Genomic DNA, 25,776 nt, shown 5'->3' on the forward strand with positions numbered 1-25,776 from the left:
TAGACAACTAATAATTGGCTAAGTTAAAAAGCATTTAATGTATTGTCGACGGCTTTCACGGCTGGAATCACTGGGGTGCTGTGTGGTTTCCGGGCTGTATGGCTGTGTTCTGCTAGAACACGGCTATACAGCCCGGAAACCACACAGCGCCCAAAAAAACATTTAAGTACTCCATATTTCTTTGACACCTGCATGGAAAAGTCAGCTCAGGTAATGGTAATGCCCTGGTTTTCTCTCCAGCATAATTATTGTGAACTCATGACAGACCCTCACAGATAAATAAGTGAGAGAAATGCTGCTGCTACAAGGGATCAAAAATCTCTTACTTTTGCTAAGATGCAGCAGTCACATTGCATAAGATTGTATGGTGCAGATTTCCTGTGAACAACTTGCTGATGGGTATAAAGTTCCTCTTTTATGATACCTTCGCCAAACACATTACTGCTACGTTGATTGTTGCTATCATTGTGGGATACTATTTTTCCTCTTGGTTTCAGTTTAGTGTATATAATTTAAGGGTATCTTCATCTGTTCAAAAAGAACTTGTTGTACATTGAAATCCAGAGAATGCCACTGAATAACTCATCCCTCCTGAGGTTTGATGCATAACAAGCTGACTGAAATGTTGGAAGAGTTCAAGAAAACTCTGAAAGTGTTGAAGAACTGCTGTTCAACAGAATCTAAGTTTCTAAAGTGATCTCTGGATCCATAAGGAAACAACTAAATTTCCAGCGGTGGTTACCAAATTCTATTTTCCCCATTTTTTCCCAGCAAAAGTACTATAAATCTTTCTCCTTCACCCACATTGTAGAGAGAAATGAATAATGGATGGCCCTGCTGATACTTCTTTATGGGTGACAGAATTCTTAGTTACGGTATTGTGAGTCTACTGAGATTACCAAAGAAAGGGGGTGTTTGCCTTTGTTTTAGAGTAGATTCCTTTATTTATGTGTTGTATTGCTGTGTTTATATAGCATTAAGTTTGAATTAACAAAGTTGTTCTGCTCTTAGTTTCTTGTGCAAAGGATATTAATAAAAACATTAAATATGAAGCTATTTCATGCAATTCTATAATTGTCTTCCATATGTTAATAATTTAGGTTCTTGTTCATTATATACGTGAAAAGGCGTATGTGCACAAATTACATTGTATGTCTTATCTAGACTCTGTATGAAACTCTGTATGTTTTACATCTATGTGTTCCCTGCTCTGTTTATAATATAATTGCTGGAAAAAAATTATGCTCCTTTGCAGTTGATAGGGCTTTTTGGAAAATGACAGGTACTTTATGTATTTTTCAAGAAGTCTTAAAGATACATTCCTTACTAAAGATGTTTATGAGTTAGAAGAATATATTTCTTCTAAGCAAACTGGTTTGTAGTACATAGTATTGAGACCTCAATTTTAAGAAGCAGCTTTAATATATACCAAGCTCAGGTGTAACGTCCATTATTTTTGAAAGATGAGTATTCTGTTCCAGAATTAAATGCAGGATGCATGATCCATGAAGATCACAGGTCTATGATGAGATCATTTGGATCTCTGAATTAAAAAATAAAAATAAAAAAGCTTCACTGCAGGCCTCTTAATTGTTAACAAATTATTGAAAAGGAATGTTTGTGGTGGACAATGTCCCATCCCTTCATTTTTATTCATATTGGAAAACATCTGTTTTACAGTTTTTTAAATTGTAAAGAGACTCTCTAGAATTTATCTAACAAAAATCTTCTTTGAATGCTTCTTTCCTGTTGCAGTTGGAGAAAGCTATCATATAGTGAAAAAGGAATGATAACATCAAAATGTTCTTTGGTGGGCAGATATTGTGCATGAAACCAAGCCAAGAAGCTTAAAGTGTGTTTTCCGGTTGCCTTTCATGAAAGATTAATATTTATCTTTTATTTTATGAAAAGATTTGTCAGATTTTGATTTGTTGCTAGAAGAAAGCAATCTTAGACAGTCACAGTCTTAGACTTGAGGTTTAATGGTGACAGCTCTGTGTGCTTCAGGTTGGTAATACAGTCAAGAGTTACATACTGGTATTTTAGTAGGTAAAATAAGTTCTGACCTGGATAGCTCAGATCTCAGAAGCTAAGCATAGTTGGCCTTGATTAGTATTTGGAAGGAATACCAAAGAATACACAGAGTCAGGCAATGGCAAACCACCCCTGAACATCTATTGCCCTGAAACCTCCCATGGGGTTACCATAAGCTGGCTACAACTTGTGGGCAACGAAGAAAAGAAAGGGGGGTAAATGGGAATGCTGTAATGACCTGTTAGGCAAAGAGATCAAAATATTCATCAGAAATACTTTCAGCCCACCTTTCAGTATAAAATATCTCTAAAGTAGCTTACATAATTGAAAATTGAGTTAAAAGCAGTTTAATAATATTTTAAACTGCACAACGCTTAAACACAGATGCTGGTCAGACTGATGTAAAACAGAGCAAAATGACTTAAAATAATTGTTGAAATCCAGAGCAGATGAAATAATACATAAAAAGTCAGTATCATAAAAGTAACACTATAAAATACAGTGTTAGCAGAATACCCCAAAACCCTGTCAGAAAAGAGAAGTTATAACTGTATTCCCAAAAATCTGCAGGGCTGAGACCAGAAAACCCTATCAGTACTGAGTTCAAAATGTACTGCAAATGTGTACAGTCCACAATGTTACCATATTCATTCAATTCATTTTAGATTGTGTTCAAATGTTGTTTGTGACTAGAATGAGCCAGAAACACCTCAGGCTCAAATATTCCACCTCCTTCCTCCCTGTGAAGTTCATGCCAAGATTGATTCCTGGTTTAGATGCTGTCCGAATCAGGTGCTTCAGTAAATTGCAGTTTGTTTCTTACAGACTAGAGTTCTAATCTATGGCTTACTCCTGGTTTATAAATGAGAAATAATAGCTATGCAGCCTTCCAGCCATGTAGAGTGAGTTACTAACCAGAGGATCAGTGAACATCCTGTGTACATTGTTTTTTTAGGACAGTAAAAATGGGGGTTGTCAAACACAACAGGCCGCTGTAGCTGGCTTGTGGTTGTTTAGATTTGTGGACCACAAGTTATACATGCATGTTTCATTGAAATTGAGCCCTGTGGGGGAGAGTGGCCTATAATGAAACTCACATGCTGCTTGCCCTATTATTTATTTATTTATTTATTTATTTATTTATTTATTTCATTCATTCATTCATTCATGAAACTTACTTGACACTCTCCCTCATTTTTTTATTTGTGTGTGTGTGTGTGTGTGTGAGAGAGAGAGAGAGAGAGAGAGAGAGAGTGAGTGAGTAAAAGGGACCTAGAAGTAACTTCTGTGTAGAAATCTTGTCCAAGCATAAACGTGGGCTTTGCCTTGAGAGAAATTAGAGTTACTTTTTTTTCTGAGATGGTTAGTTATGTAACATTGAAAGCATTGGTAAATGTTCCTAAATGTTACTGTGTGTTTCTCTTACATACTTTTTGTTAGCATTTCTAAACTATGAGTACTTTTAAAGAAGCAAAGTAGTAAAGTGTGCTCAAAGCATAAAGATAATTTTCTAGACATGCTTCAATTACTAGTTTTACTTCTCTGTATGACTTTCATCCTTTTTGACATCTAAATTGTTTTGGAACATTAAATTCCATTCCACAGCTTCCCCTTTGAGCTGAATGTGCAATTTCCTTTGGAGGAACAGCTTCTTCTAGATAACAAAGCCATTTCAACATCTACTCTGTAGCTTGCCTTTTTCCAAAAGCTCTGAAATCAGTGCTACATGCAAGATACATGGAATACATAGGAGGATAGTGGTTGCTTTTGTGTCCTGCATATAGTTTCTTGGAGACTAGTCTAGCTACAATTGCAAGCAACATGGTGGACTATTCGGGCTTGTGGCCTGAACCAGCTAAACTCTTGTTATGTTCATAACTCTGCTTTTAAATTTCGTCACTTGCTGAATTGAGGAACTATAGAAGGAAATGCCTCCCAAATAATGAGAAGTTGATTGAGTTGTACAGTTCTGATACATGAGCTAGATGTACCCATACAATTTAGAGAATGTAATAGCGTAAGCACAGAAATTGTGGATAATAGAAACATTTCCGTTGTCCCCAGGAGTGGGGGATGGAGGAGAGCAGAAATTTTTTTAAAAAAACCCTAGAGCTTATTTACAGGCAGTATTACACAATTCTTACAGTGACATTTGGGTCAAAGACACATTTAAATGTAATTCAAAAAGTTAATCCTCACAGTGCTTTCCTTAGGCAAACAAATGTTTGCTTAATTGAATGCTAAATACCAGGCTTATTTGATTAGTTAGGTTAGTGCTTTGGATGACCAAAAATGAAATGCTTAAGACTTGGTTTTCAGAAATAGTGAAGGTCATTCACAGTTACCAGGTCAACTAGAATTTTGTCTTTAGATCTGCAAACAGAATATTAATTGGTTGTGGTGGGTTTTCCAGGCAGTGCGGCCATGGTCTGGTAGATCTTGTTCCTAACATTTCACCTGCATCTGTGGCTGGCATCTTCAGAGGTGCAACACACCCCTAAAGATGCCAGCCACAAATGCAGGCGAAACGTTAGGAACAAGATCTACCAGACCACGGCCACACAGCCCGGAAAACCCACAACAACCGGTTGAATCAGGCCGTGAAAGCCTTCTACAATACATAGAATATTAATTGTTTTAGTTGTTCAGTCCACTTGTGGGCCTTTGTTTGAAATTATATCAATAGACATTACATCTCTGTGTTTTAAGCTGCAGAAGGAGGTGCTTGTAAGAAACTCCTCAGATAGTAACATAATTATATGGAGATCCAGTGTGCATATTACTACACCTTCAATCCCGTATTGCTTGTGAAGTTGTTGTGAGAAAGGATTTATTAAAAGGGGGAAGGTGTAGACAGCCCACATTTCCAAGAAATAAAAGGGAATAGTCACCATCTTTATTTTTTCTAGAAAAGAAAAACATCCAAATCTAAGTGGCAAAGTAAACAGCTTAAAATAATACTTGTTGAAAAACATGAGCAAGTGCTCTGTGGGAACATTACAGAAAATACTTTGCTGTATCTGATTTCACAAACGGTAGAGACATTTTTCCTTAAATCTGGACAAGTGATTTTTTTCAGACAGTTTTGCTTTTGACATTCCTTTACATCTGTCTACCTGCTTGTCTTCACATAAACATACATGTCTGGCATGCACAGCAGCCCCACACATTCACTGACTGCATGGGAAGGCGGAGCAGGTGTGAACCTCCACACTTGGCTATCTGCAGGGTGAGGCCACATGGTGGAAGTGTCTGTGTAAAGTCTCCTTTCCCATAATCAGCAACATTTGAGAAGCATCAGCTCTGATCATGGGAAAGGGGTATGTGCACAGACATTTCCTCCACACAGTTTGCACCTTGCAGATGACTGAATGTTTACATGGAGGCTTGTCTTCAGGTTCAATTAGAAGCTAACCTGAGATTCTAACTCCTTTAAGGATTAGTTGAAAAACAACTAGACTTCCAACCTTTAGGAGACCTTTCCTTTTTTGGGACAGTAAAACAGAACAGCAACTTGGACTTTTCCGCCTCAGATTTCTGAAGATCAGACACAACCCAGATGCAAATTGTTTGCATTTTTTCCTCCTTTCATATTTTTCTGTTGAGAAGCAAAGTATGTTTTAAATATTGAAGATACCTCTGGAAAAATATAGGGAGAATAATCTTTTTATGTTTTCAAGAAATATTTTAGACCTTTAAGAAATATTTAAAAAGAACAGGAAAAGTTGTTGCCTTGTGGTACTCACTAAATAAAACATATTCAACTGCCCTAGATTTACTATTTCATGTGTAAACTGGGTGATGTACCATTATAGTTTAGAGGGGGGAAAGCTAAGACTTGTATAACAAAGCATGCTGCTTCAGTAAACAATTAAAATTTTTTCAACAGTGCAGATAATCTGCAACAAAATGGAGTTCTAATTCATGCTACCAGTTACCCCTGTTACCCCTGTATTTTTTTACAGGTGGTGAAGAATAGATTTAGGGGAATGGAGATAAACAGATGACAGGGAAACTTCCCACTCTTAACCCTCATTTCTTCCGTTCTTGTTTTCAACTCCAGCATCCACTTTTTGTGGAGAGAAAACTGTTAGAGAAGGCCATGTGGAGTTTCATGCAATGCACAGTTTGGCTTTGTATCTGACCTTATGCATGTTTGAGAACACATTTCCCAAGTACAAAATGAAGCACCCATAAGTCTGCTGCTGTTGTTGGCATAGACACTACCAGAACTTTGATTGTAAGGGGCCACAAATGCAAAAAGTAAAGCTGTGAAGTGGTCCAGTTATACAGTATAGTACAGCATTGCTGTACCCAGTAGCTGTGTTGTACAGATGTTCCTTATATTAAGACAGCAGCTTTGTATATTGGTAGTTATACAGCTGTTCTTTTCCAGTTATGTTTATTTCAAATGAGTTATGGCTTATCTTCCCACAAGTCTGACTGTTTTTGAAATAAAGCCGAAGTATCCCTTAAACAGGTGACTACTGATATTTTAGCTTGAGTGGGGCATTATGGAAGAAAAAAAACCACCCTGTTCTTGCAGAGGCAGGCTGTAACAACTTGTTATTGAGTCTGATGAGTGTAACCTGTGAAACCTGTTTTACTTACGCAGTGTGTTTGCACTCAGAGCTAGAGAGTATCACTTCAAATCCAAGAAGGCTGCACCTTCTTTTCTTCATATTTCTTTTTTTTCTTAGAATCCAATTCCCTTGGTTTTATTCCTTGGAATAAGTTGAGTTATGTTGTTTGACCAGTTGGATTTTATCACGAGGTAAAAAGGGCCTTGCCGTCTCTGTGTATTCCAGCATTAAATGAAGAATTCCTTAGTGTGTTTGTGTTTGGAGCTACTCCATTTAAGCGCTTTGATTTCAGTGGAATTGCACTACAAGCTTCAGTTCTCTTGTGAAAGTGATTACCATGTATTAGGAGATACAAGTAGTGTGTGGGTGCATAAGGATCATTTGAACCACTTTTTCAAGTCAGGAGTTTGCAATTTTGTTTGGGAAAGTGATGGGGGAGCTAGTTCTTATATAAGCCGTGCTTTGATCAATTTAATCATCATCGTTCTTTTAAAGTAATACAGGTTATATTATTTAGGTCAAATTAAATACATGATAGGAAATGCTTTAAAATATGTTGGAAGCAGTACTCAACTGGTTACAAGGACATCTGTTTCGGGAATTGTGCCATGGTGGTTATTTTTCTGGCTAGTACAGAAAAACACAGCTATTCAAAGGTCCTTTTAGCTTTTCTGAAATCCTTACGGTAGTAATTTAGTGATAAAGGCCCCTTCCGGACACACGAGGCGACTCAGGTTCGACTCGTGTTGGCGGAATCGTACCTCAGCTCGAGTCCTCCCATTCCTCCGCACAGCAGCTGACTCGTGTCTCCGGAGCCGAGCTCAGAGGGCGGGACCACCTCCCTGCGCTATGCCGTTCCCGAATTCAGGTTGCACGGAGTCCCCCTGTTCATGCACATGCCCAAAGCTTTTACCTTGCCGCCACAAGTCTCCCCTTCTGTGCATGGGCGTGAAATACTAGAGCTGTGATTGGCTAGAATGGCAGAGTCAGGAGTGGAAGCCAGAGATTCTGCACTCCGCTGGCTTCAGCTCAAGCGCAACCCGAGTCTGCCAGTCGACTCGACCCCCCAGTCGACCTCAGAAATTCAACGGCGAGAGGGGGGTGAGTCGAGTCAGACACGAGTCCGACGCTATGTCTGTGCGGAGGACTCGGGTCGGACTCAAGTCGATCTAAGGTTGACTCCTACAATGCGGAAGGGGCCAAAGGCCCTCTACTAGCAGGGGTTGTGAGGTGCCTGTGCACACCAGGTGCGATTTGCATCTGTTGAAGGACCAGGATACAACTAGCTGAGTGTTTCCCAATACACAATCAAGCTTTTCAGAAAGTAGTCAAGGCCAGGGTCATTGTAAGGCAGACTTCTTATTGGTTGCTGTCATTCAAATGGGAGGGTATCCATATCAGACAGTGGAAGATCAGGAGGATTGGAGCTTTCCTTACCCATTGTGTGGAGGATTCTTTTTTCCGGCTTGACCAACTGTTGCTACTTTTGCACAACAGAGAGTGAGTTTTGTTCTTGTCTTAGAATCCAGGAAGCTGGACTGTTTCTTGGGGGTAGATCAGGAGTAGAAGCCCTCCCACTCCTTCTCCAGGCTTGCTGTCCTCCCTCTGTCTGACCATGAGTCTAACCAAAGAACAGAGAATACTAACACTGAGAGACCAATGGGCAGACTTTGAATAAAGCAGCTTTATATATTCAGTGTGGTTGCTTTGTTGATTCTTTTGCAAACTGAGAGGAGAGGTGTTGTGTTTGTGCTTTCTTCTGCAGCCATTTTGGCTCCAACTCCTATGGGGTGGTACTTACCATTTGCTCTCAACATTCTAAAGATGCAGCAGACTCAAAAAGGTTGGAGGATCCCTGCACTAGCTTGAAGATGGAGTTAGTTTGGTTTGGCTAGTAGATTTATAAGGACTTAATAGTTTTCAGTCTTTGTGTGTCACACTAGTGAGGTTTACACCAACTTAGAGCCAGGATTGGGAAGCATCTTCTACTAGCTTTTTGGCATGGAAATCCCTTCCTTGAGCAAGGATCCTTTCTTGCTGCCTGCCATGTATTTTTAGAAAGTTGGCAGGGCTAGGTGGGGCTTGTCTTCAGATTGGCCGTGGAGATTTTTAGAAAACATTGCTTTGACATCATAAGAACATAAGAAAGAGCCTGCTGGATCAGACTAGAGTCCATCTAATCCAGCACTCTGCTACTTGCAGTGGCTCACCAGATGCCTTTGGGAGCTCACATGCAGGATGTGAAAGCGGTGGCATTTTTGCTGCTGCTGCTCCTGAGCACCTGGTCTGTTAAGGCATTTGCAATCTCAGATCAAGGAGGATCAAGATTGGTAGCCATACACCGACTTCTCCTCCATAAATCTGCCCAAGCCCCTTTTAAATCTATTCAGGTTAGTGGCCATCACCACCTCTTGTGGCAGCATATTCCAAACACCAATCACGCGTTGCATGAAGAAATGTTTCCTTTTATTAGTGCTAATTCTTCTCCCCTACATTTTCAATGTATGCCTCCTGGTTTTAGTATTGTGAGAAAGAGAAAATTTTCTCTCAACATTTTCTACTCCATGCATAATTTTATAGACTTCAATCATATCCCCCCCTCAGACGTCTCCTTTCCAAACTAAAGAGTCCAAAACGCTGCAGCCTCTTCTCATAAGGAAGGTGCTCCAATCCTTCAATCATCCTCATTGCCCTTCTCTGCAGTTTTTCTACCTCTTCGCTATCCTTTTTGAGATGTGGTGGCCAGAACTGAACACAGTACTCCACGTGCGGTTGTACCGCTGCTTTATATAAGGGCATGACAATCTTTGCAGTTTTATTATCAATTCCTTTCCTAATTATCCTTAGCATAGAGTTTGCCTTTTTCACAGCTGCCATGCATTGAGTTGACATTTCCATGGAACTATCACATAAGACGCCCAAATCCCTTTCCTGGTCTGTGACTGATAGCACTGACCCCTGTAGCGTTTATGTGAAGTTTAGATTTTTTTGCCCCTATGTGTATCACTTTGAATGGAGCATCATCTTTGCATTCATGTGTCCACATTTTCTGCAGTGTGTGCCTTTTGAACTTACTGCATTGTATTCATGTTGGAAGGAACTGCTTATTTTTAACTGTGGTCTTGTGTTTGTGGAAAGGGGGAGTTCTTTATGGCAGAAAACTAGATTGTAAAGATTCCAGATCTTACCTCTAATCATGTGTAAATTCCATCAATGTGAAAACATTCATGACTATTTGAAGAATATCAGTTACAGGTGAACAATCTGTTATGTTTGTTGCTTGTATTTAACACTGTTTTTCTGAATTTTAGATAATTATTATAATTTAGTTCTTTCACAGCCCATTGCAAGTGTTGTTACAATTCACTTTTGTCAGTTTACCAATTAGTAAATTAAACTTTGTTTTGCTTATGCAGTACATTCAACCCAACTGAAGAAAAAAGGTGCTACAGAAGAGGCGAGACAAGAGTAATAGCTTGTACATGAAATAAACAAATTTGGCTGCTTCAGAAAAGTTTTGAATTTTATAGATATACAGTGCAGGTTACATAAGTTAACAATGAAGTGAACATGTGAGGGAAACAAGAAATAAAAAGGAAAGTGAGGTTTTAGGTGTAACAGGTGGAAGAAACAGTAGAAGGTGATAACAGGAGAATAGTTAACAGAGTTCATTTTTAGGACGTGAAAAGCTATAGGAAAAATAGAGCTTTATGAAAAAGGAATGAGGTCATCAGCGCATAAATGGTAATACAGATCATAAAAGCTAAGTAGGAGAATCATCATACATGAGACTCAGACTTAATCCTGGGAAGACAGATAGTATCTATGAGAGAACTCTTGACAGAAACACAGAGGAAACAATAGAAAAGGCTACCCTAGAATCCAATAAGAACAGAAGCAGACAGTTCAGAAGAAGAGCATGATCCAGGTTGTCTGTAGCAGAAAAATCTGCAAAGAAAAAGTACCATCTTGAAACCCAGAACAAAATAAATTGATTGAGATACAAAGTTGGATCACAGCAAAGATTTCTCAGTCTGAAACACTGGTAATTTCTTGACATACAGTTTTTAAATTAAATTTATTACTTTGTAAAGGTTTTTTTTTAAAGCTTGTATAGATTTTTCTGTGGCAACTAATTCTTGGCAGGGAGGCCCTCGAAGGGTGGTGCCTGGTGGCAGAGGCATTCCTCCCATTGGGAAAAGTGGGCAGTTGCCTAGGGTAGCTTCACCTTGTGGAGTGCGCAAAAAAAAAACTGCAGGTTCGTTTGTGGGATTTTTTGAATTTTCAGTGTTTTTCCGTTTTTGGCCTGCAGAGGGTGCAATTTTTAGGCTAGCACAGGGGTAGGGAACCTGCAGCTCAAGAGCCGCATGCGGCTCTTCTGCCCTTGCACTACGGCTCCACGAGCTGAGCCGCTGGCTTCATGCCCTTGCCCACCCCGTGCAGGCAGCAGGGTGGGTGCAATCCAATTGCCCAAGCGGCCCGGCTGGGCAGCGTGCTTGAGGAGCTTCTCCCTCTGTCTGCCGCCTTTGTTCAAGCTGGGCGGGCGCTTTTCCCGATGGCCGGGCAAGGCCGAGAACCACTGGCTCTATTTCTGATACCATACCCTGCAGGCTGAAAGCAGGGCAGTGTGCAAAATCCACAAGCTTCTCAGAATGAGTGGAGTAAAAGGTAAAAAAGCCCAATATATACAGTGTTATCTTTATTTTAAATGTCAAAAATTATTTGCGGCTCCAAGTGTTTTCTTTTCCCATGGAAAACGGGTCCAAATGGCTCTTTGAGTGTTAAAGGTTCCCTACCCCTGGGCTAGCAGCACCATAGTTTTAGGGATTTTTCGGGAGACTCTCCTGATGATATCACCTAGATTTGGTGAGGTTTGGTTTAGGAAGTCCAAAGTTATGGACTCCCAAATGGAGTGCCCCCATCCCCCATTGTTTCCAATGGGAGCTAATAGGAGATCGGGGCTACACCTTTGAGGGTCCATAACCCCCTAAACCAAATGTCACCAAACCTGAGTGGTATCATCAGTAGGGTCTCATGAAGATACTCTGAAATTGCACCCCTGACAGCAGGTACCTCCTAAATTTCCCCAGATTTTAATTTTAAATCCACCTCCTTCCTGCCAATGCTTGTTTTCTTTCTTTCTTTCTTTCTTTCTTTCTTTCTTTCTTTCTTTCTTTCTTTCTTTCTTTCTTTCTTTCTTTCTTTCTTTCTTTCTTTCTTTCTTTCTTTCTTTCTTTCTTTCTTTCTTTCTTTCTTTCTTTCTTTCTTTCTTTCTTTCTTTCTTTCTTTCTTTCTTTCAATGCCTAATAAAGGTTATTATTATTATTAAATCCACCCCCATCGGCATGGATTTAAAGGGAGAATCTGAGGTCCCCAGTTTTAACATTGAAAGTGATGCTGTTTCAGGGTGGGGGTAACCCACCCCAAAACAGCATCACTTCCAATGTTGTTTAAACTGGGGACCCCAGATTCTCCCTTTAAGGTGGATTTAAAAGGAGAATCTGGGCTCCCTAGTTTAAACACAATTGAAAATGATGCTGTTTGGGGATGGATTCCAGCATCACTTGTTTACAATGTAATTTTTCTTATATAAAATTGCTTAACAGGGGGTCTACTAAACCAATGTAGTTATGAACATTCATGATAAGTGTCTTCACATCCAATTGGGATGTGTTTTACATTTCTGCCATTCTGTAATGATTAGTTTTTTTCATGATGTGTTTGTTTTCTTTTCTCCTCCTGTCTTCCTTTTTTCCTCTTCTCTTCCTAATTTTCTACTGGCCCACCCGTGTTTCAACAATTGCATTTTGTGTAATCTTTCTTACCAGACGATGGATATGTAGAGAGAGAAGTAGCGCAATATTGCAATGAACTGTTTTACTCTATTATCCAATGTAAAAATATTTTCTTCTCTCATCTGTGTTATCTCCTCTTTCTATCTTTATCATGGTTTTTTGTGGGTGTACTTTTTTGTATATTTGTATTTTTCTTTCTTTGTAATTTGAAGTATTTCAATAAAGATTAAAATTTAAAACAAACAAACAAAGAGATTTGGCAGATTTTATTGCTATTACTAGTTTTTTATGAAAATTTTTTATGAGTTTTATTATATATGCCAATAAAGATTTTACTGACTGACTAGTTTTTTAAAGCTTAATTTTTGTTTTTCAATTCAGGTTCATTTACAAATTATATTTAGCAAAATATCAAAACCTTTACAAACTGAAAGGGGCAGCCAGTTATTAATTTAATAAAATTCAAATATGAAGCGAAGCTTAATGTGTTACTTCTAATATCAATATGTACAATAGAAAATTCAACTTTTATCTGTAGAAGCATTTTCATTTACTTATGCTGAGATAATTTATTTGACATAATTTGCCAAATTTTGTTACCTCAGGACAAATGTTGTTACCTCAGCTTCCTTGCTTGCTTTTATGTATTTGTCATTGCTTAAAGAAGTATGGTAAATCCTGCATTGTCTTATGGAATTTTTTTCCTCGAGATCTAAACTGGATTGAGAGCCTCAGTTAAAAGATCTGAGGAGATGAGGAGCAGTCCCACCAAGATCAAGAGTTTCCCCAGCAAGTTCTTACTGTTAAAAGCAGAATTTTATATAAACTTTAAACATTTCATGAGATAATAAAGCTAAACAACAAAAAAGTCAATATCCAATATTTCACTTTGAGAGAGCTTTTCTGTGCTCTAATCTGAATTTCATATCTTTTAATATTTGTGATCTTGGATGCTTTCAATTTTAATTATCTACTCATGATAACACTAGAGTCTTATCAGTACATACTTTTGGCCAGTGTACACCTAGTCAACACTACAAGACATGTACAAAATGTACACAGTGTCCAGGAAGTGATATTGATTGCTACCTTCATGTAGAGATAATAATTTATGCCCCAATGTGATAAAGTTTTGAGCTTCTGGGAATGGTATCATTTCTGAACCATAAAATAAAGCTTGTAACCACATTTTAAATATCACTTAAATGCTGTTCTGAGGACACGAGGTGTTGACTGTAACTAAATTCTAATCTGATGAACTGTAATTTTCCACTTCATTTACATTATTTTTGTTCATTTTGTCCTAAGGTGGCATATGATAGTGTACAATGCAGTTGCCATTTAGTTTGATGGAGGTACAACCTTTTCAGGAACTAATTTGCCAGATTGTTTCCTCTTGCTGTTAAGACTGGCAACTGGTGAACTGGAAGATGCATTAATTGAGAGTAAGCATGGTTTAATAGACCACTGGACTTGTTTCAGAGGTTGTAGTCATGAATAGTTGTGTGGTCTTGTGGCAATAATTGTTAAGCGATTCTTGGTGATGTTTAAAAATGTTGTGTATTATGCTGTATGAATCAGCATAATATAATCCTTTCCTAATTGTAACCATTGGTAGTAATCATTAATAAAAGCTTGAGCGTTAAGCAGTATATTTAGTGAGTCAGACTTCGTATTTTTCCTCACAACTTTTTCCTCACTCTTCAAAGAATGAGTGGCTCACTTGCAGACCATCGTAGCCAGTAGTTTACTACTCTTTGGGTCAAACTAGACAAAACAAGGAGTCCTATGTACTGAAGACTACTGATAGCTGGCTTGTGAAAGCACTGTAGAAATGAGAGACTTTCTTCGCTGAATCTTTGTCATTAAAGTCCTTCAAAACACTTCTACTTCAGTCATAGTTCTTTATTCTGTCCAAGCTGTTCAGCAGTTTTATCCAAAGTAATTCCAAACAACCCAAAAACACACTACCGATTTTATCCTGTTTTGATAGCCTTCATCAGTGTACATAATATTCTACTAGGCAAATTAGATAATCAATACTGTTTATAATTACACAAAACAACTTGAACCTACCAGACTACTACCCTGTTTTTAAGCACTTTGATGACAAAAACTCGGCAAAGAAAAGCTGTTGTTTCTACAACGCTTTTACAAGCCAGCTATCAGTAGCCTTTACTACATGGAACTCCTTGTTTTGTCTATATTATACCATGTTTTTCATCATTTGTGTATTAGGGCCCAATTAGACATTACAGAAGAACAATATGTTTAAATCTGAGTCTGCTGCTGTTATGTTCAAAGCAGGATTAGGAGAGCATTCTGATTTGTAGTACAAAAAATGGATGCTAGTGAGGGGTTGAGAATGTTTCCTGGAACTGCCACTTATCTTCTAGTTCTCCTTCTCCACTTAGTGTGGTTCTCTACTTTGAGCTCACCCCTGGTGCTGGGAGTTCAGTATAGGGTAAATATAGTGGGGAGGAGGAGAGAAACTGGTGCACACTGTAGAAAGATCATCCACACTCCTCCTTAACTCTAAAAAAATCTTGCTTTAGATGTGATTGAGGAAGGCTTAGGGATAAATGTGTCTGGCCCTTAGAGGGCTGTATTTTTATGCAGAATAATTTGGTCCACCAGACTGCGGCCCCGCAGCCTGGAAAACGCACCAGAACCAGCAGAATAATTTGTTCAAAATAATTTTAAAATACTTTAAAAATCAAAATAAAGTTTAAAATAAACTTGTTTAAAATAATTTTTAATCTGAACATGAGTTTCCAAAACCTCATTATTAAGTGTAGTGTGAAGAATGATTTTGCACATGAAGGAATGAAAAACATATCAGAGATAAAGGCATTATTATAAAAAATTATTTAGCAGTAGTTAAGTTTAATGTCTGGGCTTGCTATTCTGAGAAAAAAACCCCCCCAAAACTTCAGATTTATCGGTCTTATTATTTCTTTGTGTTTGTCATCATGGTAAACTCTGCCCACGCATTACTGTTTAATCTTTCACTGACTGCTGCTTTTCTGTGGTTTTATACTTTGAAGAAAGCAGGTGTCACCCACAGTATTGTGCACAGAATTAAAGAAGAATGAAAGTTTGGGTGTGTACCTGAATTTTCTTCTTTACCATAAACCTCTGTATAAAAAGAGTTCAGAGGGTAGAAAGCTTCCATATTTAACCGAGTGATTTTGATATGGGGAAGAAAAACTGCAGTGGCCTGTTCCAGTGAGAGGTATTCTGTAACTGTTCTTAGTTTTAGTTTAAAGAGTCTTATTTATGCTTTTCTTCACTTGCCATGGGCATGCCATGATTGACTTCGTCATACTGTCCCTGTTAAAATCTACTGACATTTCATTATACTGATTGAGAGTCATGTAAATAGAAAACTTATGGATTTTTTGGCCTGATTATCTAACAAATGGCATTTCATAATGCAAAAAAGGAAATTGTTCTTTTCTTTGCACTGGGCTTTGTTAACCTTTCTCTTTAGTTCTGAATATGGCAGATAGTCCCTATATAGGGGGAAATTCTGATTACCGGTAGGCTGACCAGCAGAATGTAACATTAGAAGAATGGTGGGAGTATATATGAGTCTTAAAGTAGATAACAACCGTGTGGCTCAAAGATGAAAGAATTAAGAAATCCTGGAATATATTTTATATAGTGTTTTTTAAAATAATATATATGTCTGTTAATCTCGTATTATCACAACCTGATTTGAGTGAAGATTGAGAAATGACAGCAAACAGTGGTAATTCATTTTGGCCTGGCTGTGGAGATATCCCAGAGGCACAAGATGAGCGCTTGATTAAGAGTCAAGTTTCTGTTGGCATGGCAGGGATTGGACTGGATGGCCCTTGTGGTCTTTTCCTGTATGATTCTCACCTATATGTCTCATCCTGAATTGGAATTTAATTCCTACCATGTTTCTCTTTTGTAAAGCAAGATAGAGTCTCCTGGCCTGTACCTCTGGCTGCATAGGTCTTAGGAGTATAAGGAACTCAGGAAGGAGATTTGTTTCCCTCTTGGCAAAACAGCTAAAAAGTCTTTGTCTTAGCCATTGAATCTATCTGTACTTTATATGTGCAAGTGAATTAAATAAAATAATGTTGTTAAAAGTTAAATATTTGTTACTGTGGATTGTGATTTGTGTTTGACTTTTTTTTCACCACTTGAGAATTGAGGCAATGTAAACATGAATAAATCATAATCTGTTCATTAAAATAAAACCCAGCAGTGAAATTTTCTCCATGACAATCAACACTATTAAAAAAAAATCAAGATGACTGTATCTGGATATTTGATGTGCAGTTTAAATATGTATGATTAGACATTAAAATTTTGAAAATGCTAGCCATAGATGTCAAACGCGCGGCCCTCCAGATGTTATGGACTACCCATCATCCCCTGCCAGCATCATGCTGGCAGGGGATGATGGGAACTGTAGTCCATAATATCTGGAGGCTGCGAGTTTGACACCTGTGTGCTAGACCATGAGAGGGCCAGTGACTCATTGGTAGAGCATCTGCTTGGCATTCAAAAGGTCACACGTTCAATAAGAATTTTATAAGCATTTTTATTGTCATTGTGCACGCACAACGGAATTTACATTCCCTGGCATCTTTCACTCAAAAAGATTGGATAGTAAGGTGATGAAAGAACACTGCCTGAGAACCTGGAGACACATCACGTCTAAATAGACAGTACTATGTTAGTTGGATCAATAATCTGAATCAACATAAGGCAGCTTCATGTGTCCAGACCATCACCTGCATCCATATTATTTTTTAAAATGGTTAACACATTGAACATTTTGCTATTTGCCCCTTGCCTTTAATCATGCATCCTGATCATGCAGTATAGGTTGTTTAGACAAGTTGTCATTTGATGGTGAAGTGGTGGAACCACTCAGCAAACTGGTTTGCTAATTCAGAGGTTGCTACAAGCTCATGATGTGCTGTTGCTGAAGGATTAGGAACAGGTAATTTTTTTCCTGGTGCTGTAAATAAATTCTGTTATGATTAGCCATATTTATTTTTTACTTACAGAGTTACTAAACAAAACTTTAAAAAGTACACGTTAATTTTATGTGCTGTACAAATTCCTAGTAACTACAATTGAAATCCCCAATTAGAAAAAAAGTGCATTTACTGTTGCTTAAATGTTGCATTGAAACAAATTCAAGGCTTTGTGTGGAAATTATTTTTATTAGACAATTTGTAAAAAGTATGCATGTAATAAATAAACTTTCCTTATTTAAATTTCCAAAAAAAACCCCCGTCGAACTACTGAAAGCTGTTATAATTTTGTGTACTCAAAGTGGTACCCAAAATTATTTACCCAAATTGTAATCCACCTTAAAGCTACAATATGTTAGCAGCAGAGGCAGAGCTACCTGGGGGCCGGGGGGGAGTTGTGCGCGTTGCAACAGGCTCACCTGGAGGGGGCAGAAAACGCTGCCCCCCCCGCAGCGCCCCTCACTTACCATATTTGGTCATTGACCGTAAATAAAGTCGTCGTCGTCGTCGTCGTCGTCGTCGTCGTCCTCCTCCTCCTCCTTCTTCACCACGCACACTTACCTTCGAGAAACAGTGCAGGCTGGGGAAGCAGCCTGTTCCCTTCAAGCTGAAAACGGCCATATGTAGGAAGCAGGTAGATGGACATATGAGGCCTATTTAAGAAATTTAAGTGAACTCAAGGAACAGACTGGTGAGCATAGACTTCTATCAGAAAATGTTGTAGCTGATGAAAATACAAAAGGAGTCAATTGAGCCACTGTAGTGATGCATGAGTTCAAGCAGCAGTGGGAAAAATAAGCTGAGCATCAAAACTGAGAAGAAACAAGATGATCACAAATGAAATCAAAGTATAAGGGAGAGAAAAGTTGTTGAGGGAAGATGGGTTCTTTTTTCTGAAACAACTCAAAGGGAAGAATAACCTATGGAGAACCAGGCTGTATGGAAACATGTGAAGTAAAAAATTGAGAATCTGAGAGGCAACTTATAGAAGCAAATGGGGAAAGAAATAATGCACAGATTGATAGAGCTGGGAAAAACAACGAGTAGGGTTTTTTTTTTTTCCTTTTCTGGAATTTTAGGAGGCTCCCATAATCTCTCATCACTGCCTTCTTTGAAGAAGGGCACAACTAGCTGTCATACCAGTGAGCTTAAAAGCCTAGAATCTTTAGATGAGAATGCTAAACATCATCTTTATAACATGTTGTTGGAACAAAGGTTAAATCACACAGTCTTGCTTAACTTCATATGTGTCTCCATGTCAAAAAGTCATTTGAAGATTATTGGAATTTGGCAAGTAATTAATATAGGTTAAGAAGTGGTGTAGAAAGAAATGTGAGAAACTAAACATTTTGTTTTGGCACTGTTAAGAGTGCAATCCTGAGCAGAGTTACATCCGTTCAAGTCTGTTGAAGTCAATGGGGCTTAGAAGGGTGTAACTCCATTTAGGATTACGTTGTTAGTGTGTAGAAATACCAGATTAATTCATATATCTGAAATGAAAACCTAAGTGGGCACGAACTTGCATATATCAGCAGATGAACACCGAGAAAGATTTGCATTAGTTTTTTTAAAATACATTCTAACAAAATAAATGAGATTCCTGTTCAAATACAAATATGTGGCATACATTGTAAGGATTTCATTTAAGCAGCGCAACGTTTTGGGGACATTGCCAAAACCAAGCGAGAGGCAAGCATAGCCTAGCAGAAATTCTTCTGTTGTTGGTTTCTGCCTACAGCAATGCTAACTTGTGTTGTGTGCCAACGTTTCTCCCAGTGCTTTGCTATGAACAGTTACGTTTAAGTACCTTCTATGAGTTAATGCTAAATGAAGCAAATATGTTGAACATGTTTAACTTTTTGAAAAACTGCCAAGCTGTAAGAAAATACGTAAACAAGAGATGGGGTGGGTAGGGGGAAATTTGGATGTTAAGAACATTAAAGGTTTTTGTTGTCATTGAAACAGTTCTGTGCTCATGAAAATAAAATTGAACTACACCGGAAATAAAAAGTGTTTATTTTACATGCATGCTCTCAATTTCTTTCACTTTGTTTTGAATTGCAGTGTTGTAATTCTGTCTGATAAACAGTGGATGCTGGATGTATGCAGTTGAACAAAAATAGTGAGATGCTCTAATGGAGTGGCATTTAGTTATTTTAAAAAATGGACTGGCTCCAGTCAGCTTATTGACTGGTGAAAAAGGGAGAAGGTCCAGTACTCTCCCTGCACCCCCAATGGTTATATTGAGGCCCATAGGACCTGTAGAACTGTATGCAAAAAAGGCATGTGAGATGCGGTATGTAATAAGGGGAAAGGTGACATTACGTGAACAAGCTAACTGCATCCAAACCAGACTGCAGCCTCCAGACTTCGAGGCTAATGCTTAATGCCCCAATCCAGAGGTAATTGTACACTCATATTGTCCATATAAAGATCTGGTCCCTCAATTGGATTGAATGAGGAAGCTGGATTCTTTAAATGAATGGCTGCAAATTTTTAGGCAAGATTCCAGAATTAAGGGGTCTAGAATCTTTTTTTCCCAAAATAATGAAAACTGGGGGTCAGCTGCATGTGAAAGGCATAGAGTGTCATGGCAGCCCAACAGCCCCCTCCTTCCCGTTTTTGGCATGAAAAACCACTTTGGGAAAGGAGGACTAGGCGTGCATTTGAATCTCCATGGGGGAGGGGAGACCTGCTTGATATGAAATAATTTGTGCAGGGAAATGGTTACTTGTCTTTTCTGTGCTGTTTCTCCGCTCCCAATTACACCCCTCTGAAGTAGCTTTTCAATCCAAGGGAGGCAATGATCATTTTTATAAATAAAATGTTCAGTTCTCAGATTAATATTTCTTCATAGTTTTCAAGTTTTTGACTGGCAAAATGAGAGGGAAAAATAACGAATGATAGTGATAGCCACTGGTTTAATGCTGTCATTTTTAATAATATCAGCGATAAAATATGGGACAGAAGAACGGATGCATCTTCTTGATTTCATAAAATACCTTGTGTTGGTCTTATTCATTGTACAAGATTGTGGGCCTATCGAGAGACCCATCCAGGCTTAAAGTAGCTTACTACAATCAATAATGGCTAGTCTGACTCAGGGTATTTAACTGCTGCTAGTTAGTAGGTTACTTATTACACAAGCAAGTTGAGTCTCAGTGTGCTGGCCGAATCACAGGAGTACAGCTCTGGACAGGGAGATAAAGGGTGCAGAGAATACTTGCCATTGTCTGCTGCATTGCTGGGAACATTTACCATATGAAGGGGCTTGGCTCAGGACCAGGATGAGCTAAATCATTGGGACTGGCACAAACTAAACCGCCAACCTCGTCTTATATGGCTTATGGTTGGGGAGCATGTTACTCCAAAGCATTGCTACCATTTTCTCTGGAGCTTGGTCTGCACTTTTGGTGGCATGGATCTGTCAGAGGGAAGGGCAACAAGCACGTGCCATACTCTTCCCTTCTTGCACATTTATGTCTTCTTCTGTTTGTAACATCTGAAGGGCCTGCTTTGGATTACTTGGGTGAGGAACTGGCCCTAGTAATGTGCAGGGGCCTACTAGTTACAGGTAGCCAGAAAGGGATTCTGTAAAATCAAGTATTTTATCGTCTGTTTTGCTGCACTCATGTCACAACAGGTAAGGGTCTCTACTTATAGGTGTACACTCTTTACAGTGTAGGACAGTTTTCAGATGTGCATTCCAACCTCTGCTGAAGTTTCACTAGGAAGTGAGAAGTCTTGTAAATGACCTTCCCTCCCAGGAAGATTCATCTTGGGCTCCCTGCTAGTATAATTGGACTCTCTTGAGTTTGGGTATGGAGTTTAGCAATGGGTAGTGTAGTAAATCATGCACACTCATAGTAAGTAGCTTCCTCTGTGGGTTGGCAGGAATCTTTCATTTTATTCAATATATGTATCTTACTGTGCTTGCACAAAATTTAGAAATCAATGGCTTGATCAGAAGTGGGACAAATGAACAGCAAAAGGCTCTCAGCAAAATCTGGGTTGATAAAAAAGCAGCACATGGACAGATGGATGAACAGTCATTTATCTCGGGCAAGTTTGTTTGTAATTTGTGTCAGATTTACTGGAAATCTGGCTCAGGTGAATATGCACACCAGAAGGATGATTGTTGAGCTGTAAGTATCCTTGCCTGGCAGATGCACAAAGAAGAAAGAATTAGCTTTAGGCTTAAGAATCTTGGCTGGTCCACTGCTCCATGTAAACGGAATAAACATTTTTATGATTAAAGTTCTTAGAAAATTGGAGTGTGTCTCAGTGGCAAAATGAAATTTTATGCTTAAATTGAAAAGTTATTTGAGAGAGTCTAGAATTTCAGTGTGGTTTCTACTTCTTTTCAGAGTGGTTTTTTTTTTGAGGGGCACCTTTTTTAATGAACCTTGATTGTCTGAAAAACTATGGAGATGTATGTAGTTTTGTAATCTTACATTTAATCCTTATGTTACATTAAAGCACATACTCATCTGCTTTATATTGTCAGATCATTTCTCTATCCAGCTCTGTATTTTCCCATCCCTAATAAGCAGCAAGCGCTCAGGGTCACATGCAAAGAAAGATCTTTCCTACCGCCTGGTACCTGGGATCCTTTATCTGGTGATATTGGAGATTGTAATTAAGATCTGCAAGCAAAGCAGGGCCTCTGCTGCTGAGCCATGGCCCTTGTCATTGTCTAATTATCATCTTAATAAGTATACTATAGAAAAAACTTTTCAGCAATACAAACAAAAGCAGGGGTGTCATGTGGGCCAGGGGCTGGATCTGGCCCTTTCATCAGACCTGGGAGTCATATGAGACAACTCCTCCCTCACTTCTGATCTGGCCTGACAAGCCTGTAGTGGGTTTGCCAGTCCAGGCACCCACCCCACTCCTGATCTGCCCTGGTGACTCTGCTGTGCATTCTTCAGTCCAAGTGAGCCCCCTGTTCCCAATCTGCTCTGGCAAGCCCACTGTAAACTCATCAGCTGTGACAGCCACCCTCTCCCCCAGGTCTGACCCACTGCTGCTCTGGGCTAGTGAGCCTGCTGCAGGCTTGCAAGTCCAGGTAGCCATCCCCCTCACTCCCAATCTGATCTGGCAAGCTATCTCCCCCATTGCTAATCTGAGACAGCTTCCTCCCCCAGTGCTTATCTGCTTTGACAAGCCTGCTATGGACTTGCCAACAGAGGCAGCTAGTCCCCTCCCCAGTGTTGACTACTTCTTCCAGTGCCATTCTGGACTAGTGAGCCTGCTGCAGATTTGCCAATCCAAGCAGCTGCCCCCTCACTCCCAATCTTACCTGGTGAGCCACCCCCACAGTGTCAATCTGGGTCCAGTGCTAGCCACTTCCACCAGTGCTATCTGTGCTGGAGAATCCACTGTAGGCTTGCCAGCCGAGTTAGCTACTTCCCTGCCCCCCACAGCCTGGCCTGACCAAGTCACATTTATGTCATTTCCAGCACAAATGAGTTGAACGTCCCTGGACTAGAGCAAAATCCTGGTTACTCTGGAATATCTGGCATTAGTAGTTTGTCTAATTGTAATTTTTTTTGGTGACTTTATGGCAGTTGGCTTGCTTTCCTTACAATAAACAGATTATATTTCCTTTTCTGCAGATAACATCTATAGAAATTTCTGAATATTCCTCAGACAACGAAAATGTAGAAGAATGGCAAGTAGAAACTTCTGCTAATTTAGAGCTGCCAAAAAAGCTCCAGTTAAGTTTTGGAGCAGGAACTGAGCTGGATACTGGAAGATCAGCAACTGAGTGGCTAAAATCTGCTCAGGCTGTTCTGCAAATGCCCAAGAAGAAGACAGACAAGAGTTTGAAAAGCCTAGATAATTCTGCAAAGAAAAAAAAATTGCTAAGGTATATATGATGTTTTAAATTTAATAATTCAAATTCTAACCAGTACTATTTCAAAATTGCAGCCATCCATATGGGGTTAAATATCTGACAACTTTGTTTTGGAAAGGAAGGGTTATGCAATAAAAGTGAAGATAGTGAATCATCCCTGCAAGCTCAATTTATTTTTCAGAAATTTTCTAAGAGATGAAGAGTTGAGATCACAATATCTATGTCGTTTGTCAGAGCATTCACACAACTACTCTCCACCCCAAACAATCAAATATTTAATTGCTCAGATACAATCTCTTTTCTCAGCAATCTCATTTATTTTTTTTATGTGGGCAAGTTTTTAAATCCTTCCTGATACGAAAATTGTAACTCATGTGAAATGATGATGTATTTGAGGAATAGTATTGTCAAAGGCTTTCACAGCCAGAATCAACTGGATGTTATGGATTTTCTGGGCTGTGTGACTATGGTCTGGTGGCTCCTAGGAATGAGAGCAAACTACTTCTAGACCATAGTCACATAACCTGGATAACTCACAACAGCCTATTTAAGGAATTCTTCAACTCAAAGCTGTGCCCTGTGAAACACATACATACTCTCAAATAAGTAAATCACCAGGTGAAAACTATAGTAACTGTTATTCATCAAATGTCTTTTTGTGCAGACAGACATCTCTGCTTCCTTTCCTTGCTGTGTGCTACTATCTCTTCTAATAGTACTCTTCCATAGTGGCAGATCGAGTACGGAGAGAGTAATGCTCGCCCCACCTCTTCTTTCATGACCATTTGGACAGGAAACCAGCCCACTCTTGCTCTGGAGGGGAGGGGAGGGAGTGTTCTGGAAGCATTCTGGTCAGATCACCGCCCTGAGCCTTTCAGGGGAGGGCGGTTTACAAATTGAATAATACAATACAATGCAATACGTCTGTGGCTGACCTGCACCACAGAAAACATTTGATGAATAAGTTACAGATAAGTGCAATTTTGGTTTTCGGATTTCCATTTCTTATTATTTTAGCTGTTTTCTCAAAAGCATGATTATTAAAATTATGAAACTTAAAGAAAATAGCATTTTATCTGCAAAAACAGTTTCTGCTGTATAAGTGCACTACCTTAAAAGTGAAGTATATGAAACACATTTTTAAAAGGCAGACATTTAAACCCTTTTAGCACTTGCAGATTACATGTCTTGTTTTTTAATGTCTAGTATTTAAACTTTAAAATAAAAAAATGCAATTTAAGCTATTAATGACTTATCAAAGGTAGCAAATAAAAAGAAATGATAGTTAATCTGTTACACTGTTCCAACATAAACAATATATAGTAGATATTTAATTCAATATACCATAGGTAAAGTCAGGTGAAGCATGTCAGTCCTTGAAATCCAGTGTATAACTTTAAATGCCTATAGGCCAATACACTGACTGACTTCCTTAGAGCAATAATGGTGGGCTTCAAGCAACAAAACACTGCAGTTTTGGGAATTTCAAGCATGGCCTCACCTATACATTTAAACTGTTAGTAGAATCATTTGTTCAACATGTCACCAGCTCAAAGGCAGCTTCAGACAAAATGACTTTGCAATATGGGCAATATTAGATCTGAATTGTACATACCATACTGCTACAATAGTTCCTGGAACATATTAGCACTGCATGCCCTTCCCCCTTTCAAATTCTGAACTATTTCAGCCATGAACTATTTCTAGTCCACTGAAAGTGCAGACTTGACCCAGCTTCTGAAATGAATCACAAGGTCAAGTATGTGCAAAAACTATTTTGGGACAGACTCCTTGCCAGTGGTCACACATCTTCCAGTAATCTGCTGTAGACCAAGGGTCAAAGTATACCCAACAGAGAGTTGTGGCTGAAATTACACTCTTCAGTAAGAGAGTTGCACTGACCCAAAGAGTCCTCTTGTTCTGCCTTCAGATTTGCCCATCTTCTTATTCCTGGAACATAGGAGACAAATAGCGTATGAACACAGTTTCTGCCAAATAGAGGTTGTACAAAATTCTGAACAAGTTTGCATCATTCTATGTGTTTGGCTAAAAAGGTTACTGTGTTTGGCTAAAAAGGTTAATCTTGGTATAACTGTGTAATCCTTTGTACCCTGTAGAGGAGGCCTAGCAGAACGATTGAATAGGCTGCAGAACCGAGAGAGGGCCACTGTTAGCTTTTGGCGGCATCATTGTAGTTCAGATTATCAAACAGCATCAGGTAAGAATCATAGTAGAAATGTGGCATTTGATTTCTGTCAACTATTTTAACAGAGCGTACATATTTTCTTTAGCAGGACATGATCAGTGCAGTTGGACACCCTCATGTCTGTTCAGTATGGCTGCAGTACGGAGAGATCTTCTGTTCCCTAACTGAGCTCTGTGGACCACTTTACACACGATACCTGATCTGGATATCACTCAGATTCTTTAGTGAAAACAGGAAAATAATGTATTAGTATTACAGCAGCAACATAATAATTGTC

At 38.9% G+C, this 25,776-nt stretch overlaps 1 protein-coding gene across 1 annotated transcript in view; it reads left to right on the forward strand.

The window, feature by feature from the left end:
- The window catches only part of SPIDR (scaffold protein involved in DNA repair), a 177,920-nt gene that overhangs the window by 46,345 nt on the left and 105,799 nt on the right, over positions 1-25,776 (forward strand). The window contains exons 6-7 of the mRNA XM_048508338.1: positions 23,052-23,305; positions 25,411-25,511. Coding sequence (XP_048364295.1) covers positions 23,052-23,305; positions 25,411-25,511 — 355 coding nt within the window. The remainder of the gene's footprint in view (positions 1-23,051; positions 23,306-25,410; positions 25,512-25,776) is intronic.

Source organism: Sphaerodactylus townsendi, linkage group LG09, assembly GCF_021028975.2.
Source record: "Sphaerodactylus townsendi isolate TG3544 linkage group LG09, MPM_Stown_v2.3, whole genome shotgun sequence".
NCBI lineage: Eukaryota > Metazoa > Chordata > Lepidosauria > Squamata > Sphaerodactylidae > Sphaerodactylus > Sphaerodactylus townsendi.